General features: G+C 40.1%; 1 protein-coding gene across 1 annotated transcript; it reads left to right on the forward strand.

Annotated features, from left to right (window-relative positions):
- Positions 1–410: 410 nt before the first annotated feature.
- gabrg1 (gamma-aminobutyric acid type A receptor subunit gamma1) lies at positions 411–9,603 on the forward strand. Its single transcript, XM_033988766.2, has 9 exons — positions 411–646; positions 1,557–1,717; positions 1,796–1,863; positions 2,653–2,873; positions 3,926–4,008; positions 5,258–5,395; positions 6,253–6,405; positions 7,658–7,857; positions 9,163–9,603. The coding sequence occupies exons 1-9, from the start codon at positions 609–611 to the stop codon at positions 9,439–9,441; spliced, it is 1,341 nt and encodes a 446-aa protein (XP_033844657.2). The 5' UTR covers positions 411–608; the 3' UTR covers positions 9,442–9,603.

A 9,603-nucleotide genomic window follows, 5' to 3' on the forward strand; every position in this document is an offset into this window, starting at 1 on the left:
CTCCATATTCTCTTGTAGTTACTTGACCTTTGAAGCAACAGTTATCTCTAAAGTAGAACATGTTCTCTGGCCTGACCATAGGGAGGCGCCTGTCCACTTTCATATCACAATTGCACAGTATGCGTGACCCTCAGCCCGACAGAACTTGTGCCACCAGAGTTAAGGAGCACCCGGGTCAGATCACACAAACAGCAGCTTAGTGAGAGAATAAGCTAAATAAATATAAATATCGTGTATAGATAGAGGGCTTCTACAGAAACAGGCGGAGTTGCCATCACCCTCTCTCTGCTCTGTGGCTCTTTCTTGCCTCTGAGCCGCACAGTGCTGCTCTGTTTGCTTGGACATGACATGTCGGTGTTATTAGTGGCGCGCCCGTGGGCACAGTGAGTGCAGCCTGCTGAAGAAACATTGAATAGAAGGGAACAAGAGCGTGAGGCAGAGTGCTTTGTGCTGCTCTGTGCACAGAGAGCAGGCTGTTAGCGCCACTGCAGAGAGCGCGCTGTCAGCTCCCTCTCCTCTGCAGCTCACCGCTGGCTCCGCTCGGCTCTGCACCTTCCATCGCGTCTGCGTGCGCTGGACACTCAAGCAGCGTCCAGCGGGACAAAGCCATGAAGTCCTGGCTGCTCTTCGCTCTGCTGGGCCTATGGTAAGCTCACTGATTTATCATTTATCATAAAGGCTGTGTTTGACAGTGCTGCCGGCGCTGAGAGCGAGTCCCCTCCGACCTCACCTGTCATTCATGTTCTCGCCACTGTGGGCCCTGGACCCGTTTAGCATAAACATTAAACAGGTCGCCCTCTTGATGTTCTTATTAGCCAGATCCTTGTTGGAAGCCGTGACCGACATGTAGGTGTGCTCTTTCAGCGTGCGCCAGGTCCTTGGCGGTGTCTTTTCTCCGCAGGCTAATCTGGAGCCACAGCGCGTCTGCGGGGCCAGCTCTGAGCTCCGACACACGTTAGCCCGGGCCAGGAACCGCACACCCATGTCTCTGGTGTGAACAGCCTAACATTGTTTCTGTTGTGTTCTGAGGAAACATGACAATGGAGGTGCAGTTTTTTGTTAGCGTGTGTCCTTGTGGATGTGTTCCCATGTCAACACAAACCTTTTAAAACTGCTCTTTCCTCCATGGAAAAAACACAGGCTACTGTTTTATTAGATCTGAGACATTCTATCTTATGTAGATGTAAATCCATACAGTTTTGGACTCTTTTAGGAGCTTTTTTGTCAATCACACGCAATTATTGCTACTCAGTAACATAGTGGAGTCTGGAGCTCACACTCACTGCAACAGAACTCACAAGAACAGCAGAATGGTGAATTGTTTAAATGAGGAGTAAATTCAATTGACATCTGTCCAGAGGACAAATGAACCAAAACATACTTGGACAATGGAGTGTGCAGCCTCCTGCTTGGACTGGCTGTTCCACCCACAAGGTGACACTGTTGTTTTTCCATGAGAATTGTTGTTCCCAGCCCACAATGCTCTGACCCTGCTCTTTATAGCTTCTGTTCAAAGCTTACACTGTTACATTGATATATCACTGTGCTTTGTGCAGGGCAGCCCTTGGGTCCACTAAACAGGAGGAGGAGGACTATGAAGATGTGCCTATTAACAAGACGTGGGTGTTATCGCCTAAAGTCTATGAGAGCGATGTCACTTTGATTCTCAATAAACTTCTGCAAGGCTACGACAACAAGCTGAGGCCAGACATTGGAGGTAAGCACTCGTTCTTCTGTCATTATGAAGAAAGACTTTACGTGTGAATATGTTTAACAAGAATGTCAACTGTTTTAGTGAGGCCCACAGTGATTGAAACTGCTGTGTACGTGAACAGCATTGGGCCTGTGGACCCCATCAACATGGTGAGTTTACACTGACACTACACTTGGTGGGAACCATGTGATTGTAGCGTTTTTTACACTGTAGGAACCTTTTGCAGACCCCGGTACTATTTTTAGTACCAGTGCCCATTTGATGCATGTTCACACAGAGTAGGAACTAGGGACTGAGGCAGGTACTTTTCAGTCAGACCAGGGACCTTTTGGTACCACAAGCTCATGTACGACACATGTACAACACTGCCTTTAAAATGTTTTTTATTCTCCCATTTAGACAAATCTTAATGATACACAGGGGAAATTACATGGACACAGTAGCTCCCAAAATAGTCTTAATTAGTAAGTCATTCTACTAAAGTCAATTGGCAGTAATTGAGTTTTAATTGTTCATGTCATTTATGATTCAGTTTTATGTGCATGTGTTGTAGAATACATTGTAATAGCTCAAGAGTTGAAAAGAAGAGACATGATGCTGGAGTTATTTACCATCAGTACAGGACCCGGCACCTGGAAGCATGAACCCTCAAGACATTGTCATAGTGTTGTTTATTCCAGTTTCATGCAGCCCAGTCTGACAATGCTTCCATTGTAGGGAGTATTATACCTCTAAAGGAAAAAATTTCCTCTGTATAATTATAAAAGCTTCCTCACTGTATACATGCTAATTTTAAAGCCGGTGAAACACACTTTCAGTCAGTGCTGCTGGTCCCTCTGACTAAATAGGGACAGGATGATTAGAGGGACTTAGTTCTTGGTACAGTTATGTGTGAAATTGTATTACATGTCTGCATACACTATATATTTGTTCAATAGGAATACACCATAGACATTTTCTTCGCTCAGACGTGGTATGACAGCAGGCTTAAGTTCAACAGCACCATGAAGCTGCTCATGCTCAACAGTAACATGGTGGGCAAAATCTGGATTCCCGACACCTTCTTCAGGAACTCTCGTAAATCTGATGCTCACTGGATCACCACCCCCAACAGACTGCTCCGCCTCTGGAGCAACGGGCGCGTCATGTACACACTGAGGTAAGACTGTCCTCCACACAGCCTCTGCAGCACATCTGTGCCACAGAGGGAGCAGTTACATGTGGGCCTGTCACGCTAATTACTATATCGACTTCAATATTTGATGAATGGAACAGTCATATTTGGTGTCAGTATTTACCATGGGTACTTTTTCTTGGCAGTAGTAGGAAGCTTTTGGTTATTTTTGTAATTTGAACTGAACGGTTGAATTAATCATTTCTATGACTCATTATAAATACAAACTAAAGTCCTTCATTCTGTTTTGTTTATTTATTCATACTCGTACATTTGAACAATGCCTTACATTTAGAATATTTGTATATAAATGTTTTTTGGGGAGGATAATCTCGTTCAAAGAACTGTATCTATGATTTAGATTTTAAATTTCTCAAATATGACATATCTGTATCTCTAGATAAGAGGTAAACATGTTCAAATCAAATATATAACAATATAATGCTGATTTATCCTTGATTACAACATTGGCCATCATGTCAAAGTTATTTATGTTATAATTTGGAGTTTTGGTTCTCAAGACAATTGTCCAGTCACAAAGCAGAATGAGATCCACATGAGTGTCTCATTTGGGTTGTCAGTTTCAATCCTAAGCCCAAAAAAACCTTTCTCTGATCTGAATCCTCACTACCTAAACCCCGAGCACCTGCAGTCATAGGGGCTAGTGCAGCCTCTGCAGCCCAGTAAGCGAAATCTGGAAGTTCTGAGTACTGAGGATAACTTGCATGTGTACTCTTATCTGCAGGTTCAGTTATGATTGTAGTAAAAACAGTAAGAGCACAGGCTACATACAGTTCCTTGAATGGTTATTTGTCAGTGATATAAATTAGTTTCCATATTATTCTTTACTGTCTGTATCTCACTTCAGAATGTGTTATCGTGATAGGCCGAGTTACATGTGTTGTTTGTGCAGCTTTAGTGTGCATATATATTTGTCTCTTTGATATGTTCTTCCCTAACCAAATACTTAGTCCTATTTTGAAAAGGAAAAGGATTCTAAGAGCACTTTCTCTGTGTCACAATTCTGTCTTTGTCAGGTTGACTATAAATGCCGAGTGCTACCTTAAGCTGCATAATTTTCCAATGGATGAGCACTCGTGTCCACTGGAGTTTTCAAGCTGTAGGTGCCCACATATTTTCCCTTCATGTTATTCCGTATTTTCCTGAACGCCACATTTCCGGCTCCTTTACTATCTAGTGCACTGGCTAAGCGTGCTCCCCGCTCATGGTTCATATATGCTTGCGACTGCCTTCTCTCGCCCACACTTTGCCCATCGCCGCTGTAGAGAAGAGCTCACCAACCACTGGAATCTCTGGATGAATTGTGAACTGTCCCAGTCTGATCCGTGTGTCCGTGTCATACCTCATACATCATCTGGTCTTGTGCTTTGCCTCATATCGAGGTCTTCATAAATCTTCCATTTAAAAAAAAAAACCAACAGAAAGTCAAGTCTCAGAAATTCACACTATGAACATCACATTTTGGTTGTTTTTTGCAGCAGTCCCTTTTTTTCAAGGTTTGGATTGGTAAATATTGCAAGTTCATAATGCAAAACTAATGGTGGATACCTAAACCAAGCCGAAAACCTCAATTCCAAATACGTTTGAACCGGCTTGAATTACAGTGGGAAGAGGTAGCCACAATATTTTTATGTAAGAGTATTAAAACTTCAAAATAGCATTACTACATTACATTATTGAAATGTTACTCAAGTAGCTGAAGAAGTACCAATGTGATGTTTTTTAGCGTAAGTTTGATGAGACTGTAGTGGTCGCAGTTACATTACCAGTGCTTTAGTGAGGGCTGTTTACACACATCTGGCTGGGAACACTTCAGCGGATTGGAAGAAGAATTGTAGGGTTTTATCTGACGTTTTGTCCAAATTTAGTTACTCACATATTCTTGTATCTGAATTCCTTCTATACACATTATCAATGTGTATGAGAAAATCCCTATTGCCAGTTAAACTTTAATATCTCAGAACAACCCAGAACGCAGATACAACCCTATAACTATAAGAGTTTTTTTTTTTTTACTTTCGCCATTGACAAAATTATGATTTATTTTTCAAGCTAAATTATCTTTACAGTCTGAAATGTCGAACCCGATGAAATTCTGCATTATGAGCTATAGAATAAATGAAAAACTACTCCAAACCAAATCAATAATAATCAACTAATTTTAAGATATGAAAGATAATGTTTTTTTGCTATGTTGTCAGACTGTCGTGTTTCTTACAGTGCAAACAGCCCCTTATTCAAACCGCTGTAAGAGTGGCAGATTTGTACCTCTGCCACTTGGCTTGTTCGTGTATATCATATGATTCTAATCCATTGTGTGGGTTTGGCTTCTCACTGCATTTGTCCAGATGGTTACCCCAGGAACGAAATCATGTACCGGTGGCAGAGGAGGGCCGTGGAGGTGGCGGACCAGCGTTATTGGAGGTTATACCAGTTTGCTTTTGTGGGTCTGAGGAACACTTCGGATGTGGCTCACACGCAGTCAGGTGACCAGTGCTCCATGACCATGTGACAGTCAGTTTGTTTGGTTCGTGGCACGAGGTAGACTCACTGTGATCAAGAGCTTTACAAATTCATATTTTTGTCTCAAATGTGAATGCTCCTGGAGTTGTTTACAGTGTCCCCTCTGAACAGAATCCTACTTTTTAAATATATATCGCAAATCTAACCACAATCACGTTACTTCAATTCCAACATCGTGCAGTCCTTGTGATAATATTGCTTTATTTTAAAAAAAAAGAGTCAATGTTAATATATAATTCTCACCTTTTACAACTCATCTAATCTTAAACGTGTGTGTCTAAATATGTCAGATTACGTCAACTTGTCAACTTTTCTAGTATAGTCCTTTAACTGCTTGCAGGAGGAGATGCTATTGCTTTGCCCAGAATGTTCCAGTATGTAACATCTCCATGGAGACTCCACAAGGCCAAGTTCAGGATTAAATGAGTGGGGAAGCAATAAAACAGCTATAACTGAATCAATGCAAAATGTTTGAGTATAATTCCTGGTAAAGCAATAATATCTCCATGGAAACCAGCAGGTGACTGACCTCCCACTAGAAAAGTTGTACTGTGCAGCTATAAGTGAAAAAGCAGAGGGAATTACGTAGACCATGACACTTTACCTGGATACATTTTGCTTGTATCTGTTAAATACAACAAAAATGATTGCATTATAGGCTTTTCCTTTTATACTTTTATGAGGAAAGAAATACATGAAATATTGTAAGTACCTCACCATAAGTTTAGAATATTTTCTACATTCTTACGGAGATAAAACAATGTCTAATTAAAGTTAGTGCATATTTTGCCACTTAAATTGTATGTATTCATGTCTCCAGGTGAATATGTGATCATGACCATCTTCTTTGACCTGAGCCGGAGGATGGGGTACTTCACCATCCAGACGTACATCCCCTGCAGCATGATCGTGGTGCTGTCCTGGGTCTCCTTCTGGATCAACAAGGATGCAGTCCCAGCTCGTACCTCGCTGGGTGAGTGAAAACACTATGCCAGTTTGTGAATATACTACTACTACTACTACTACTACTACTACTACTACTACTACTACTACTACTACTAATACTACTACTAATACTAATACTAGTACTACTTCTAAGAAGAAAAAGATGAAGAAGAAATAAACAAAATGCATTCAGTTTAGTTCATTTGTACTGTGAGAAAAGATGTTGCAGTAATTACAGAGATATGAAGCATAAACCAGGTCAAGACATGCTCTATGAAAAGTTTCCCATAGAATTCTGTCCTGCCCTGTAGCATTTTGTTCAACTATGAGCTCTTTAGAGTGTTGTGATGTCATGTGGACGCAGCCATCCACCCAAATGAGTTTGTACTGTATTCACCGGAGCTGCAACTATTACTCAAAATAATCTTGACCATTCGACTAAATGGCCATATTTTGTTAATTTATTTACTATCTGAATTATACAGACTCTAAAAAATATTCACGTATTATGCAAAATAATATTATGCAAAATCTACTTTTTTATAACGTTATTCCCTCATCAAAAACATGCCAGGATGAGGTTATAGGTGTCATCCATGCATGTTTCAGTAATTTAGTGATCTCTCACAGGCCCTATTCAAACCGTTCATACAGTTGTCTGTAAGACTGTCCAATGCTCAGACCACAAGGACCACATCCATGCTCCCACATGACGATTCTCCTTAAATATACAAAAGCATGATACACAACACAACAACTTGACAAACTTGATCCGATAGAATCCGATAGTGGGTTAATTAGCACAGCGCACACTGATTGTGTTGTGATGACACTCTGAAGGGGGAGTGACTTAGCACAGAGCACAAAGAGAAAGTTGGACTCTCAAAAATGAGAAATGGAAAGTGAAACTTATAAAACATCTTAATATGTTGTTTTCAGCAAGAATATAGCATTTTCACAACAATAAAAGTTAGCACGGTCATCTAAATATGTGTTAATACCCCATAGAAGTAAAACACTCTTTAAATAAAAATCTAAAAAATTGATAAACAATTTCAGAGTTTGTTCAATAATCCAGTTTTTTTCAGTCACAAATTCAGTCACCACATTTCAACCTGTATGTGATTAAATGCTGTTAAATGTATCAGTATAATAGAGTATAATAGGAATATTACTAAAAGTAATTGCTGATCGACTTCTAAAATAAGTTAGTTGCATCCTTGGTATTTACCCAGTATGTATAAAAGCACGCATGATGTCCTTGTCCTGTCTTACTGTAGGCATCACCACAGTGCTCACCATGACGACGCTCAGCACCATCTCCAGGAAGTCTCTGCCTAAAGTGTCGTACGTCACGGCCATGGATCTGTTTGTGTCTGTGTGCTTCATCTTTACCTTCGCCGCGCTCATGGAGTACGGCACTCTGCACTACTTCACCAGCAACAGACAGAACAAGAAGGCCAAGGCCAACAACACACAGGTGAGAGGGGGCCTAAAGAAGGATCATGTTTATACACAGATACAGGGGAAATGACAGGGGCGAGCTTAGAACTAAAAACATGCCATTTATTTTTATTTTTGCTCACTTTTTATTCACGGAATTACAAACCGCTTATGAACTATTACATCTGTAGATTTAATAATGAGAATTACTGCAGTGATCCACAGCATTAAACGTTTTCTATATTTAATTTTATTAGCTGTTTTTTCAGACGAGGGTTTAGTTTGTTTTCTAAGCGCTGGCCGTGGGCGCTGCTCGCGTCATTCAGCTTGTATTATTTTGCATGGGGCTACCGACCTTGACAACAAATAAGCATTTTTAAAGCCTCCCAGAGAATTGGTGCAGTGTTGACTTGTTGGTCACATGAACATTGAACATTGTACTCAATTCAACCTACTTTATATCATATTTTAGTAGAGAAGCTTTTCCCAAATTCTCCATTTAAATGAATGAGTTCCCACTTTACCGGAAGTGCCACCACAAAGAAAGCGCAGTTTCATTTGCTCTAAAAGTGGGCGGGGCGGAATAAGGTCAATATAGGCCAAAATTATTGTTTCAATTATATGGTATTTTAAAAGAAATATTTAAAAGTAAAGTTATGCAACCACACACACACACACACACAAAATCTAGTTGTCATTAGAAATTTTAGCTACTCTCTCATGTCATTTTACAAAACAGGCTTATACAATATTTGAATGTTGTTTGAAAACCAGCTCCGCTCACTTCAGCAAGGTTAATAATAAAGTTGAGGATGAAGTGTGTCAATTTCTACAAGACATTATGTTTATTTAATTATCATTATCATAATTATCATTATTTAGGTCTTATACAGGGTCAGATATAAAGTGTATGAGCCCGTTTGAGTCTAGACTTCCATTAACATTATTATAGTGTTAGTGGTGTCATGATACTTACAATGCAAACTTGATTTTGAGACTAAGGAATAGACTTGATTCTCAATATCGATTCCGATACCACAATGATAATAAAAACAAAAACACTCTTTATTTAGATAGTAGAATATAATTTTCAACATTAAATCTTAGTATTCTCCTTTATATTCCCATGAGGCCTTATATCTGTGTAATCCCTCAGTCGTCTAGGTAGGTTCCATAGAGATTAATGGGCTATGTGATTTTATAATTGTTCTTATACATCTCAAGATAATTCAAAAGCTATTCAGGAAAGGTTCATTTCTGTCCTGTGAATGTGACTTTTTTAGTATTGTTACCTGCTCAAATGAGTATCTAGTAGAAGACCTTTGCCCTCTCCTGTTTGCAGAAGAGCTCCAGCTTGGTGAACATCCGCCCTGGCACCTCCCTGCTGCAGATGAACAACATTCTGCCCTATGTGGAGGAGGACGACTTCGCCTATGAGTGCTTGGATGGGAAGGACTGCGCCAGCTTCTTCTGCTGCTTCGACGACTGTCGCTCTGGCGCGTGGCGGGAGAACAGGATGCATGTAAGGGTTTCCAAAATAGATTCGTACGCCCGCATTTTCTTCCCCACTGCGTTTGGGCTTTTCAATTTAGTGTATTGGATCGGCTACTTGTATCTATAATACATAACATAATTTCCTATTGTTTGCTGTTTTGAAGATTGGAATGTTCAAATTTAAAGCTTAGGTAGAAGACAGGGTTTGAAAAATACTTCAGCTAAGTTTTGTTAAATTCTGTAATATATAAAAACACTTGTACAAAACCAAGACAATATTTGATATCAG

Source organism: Periophthalmus magnuspinnatus, chromosome 22 (genome assembly GCF_009829125.3).
Source record: "Periophthalmus magnuspinnatus isolate fPerMag1 chromosome 22, fPerMag1.2.pri, whole genome shotgun sequence".
NCBI lineage: Eukaryota > Metazoa > Chordata > Actinopteri > Gobiiformes > Gobiidae > Periophthalmus > Periophthalmus magnuspinnatus.

Bases quoted from the DNA above. Each gene is read 5' to 3' on its own strand.
- gabrg1 (XM_033988766.2), top strand. From the start codon at position 609: ATGAAGTCCTGGCTGCTCTTCGCTCTGCTGGGCCTATG. The intron at 2,874-3,925 runs GTAAGACTGTCC...TGTCTTTGTCAG, and splicing joins CGCGTCATGTACACACTGAG to GTTGACTATAAATGCCGAGT. The intron at 4,009-5,257 runs GTAGGTGCCCAC...GCATTTGTCCAG, and splicing joins TCCACTGGAGTTTTCAAGCT to ATGGTTACCCCAGGAACGAA.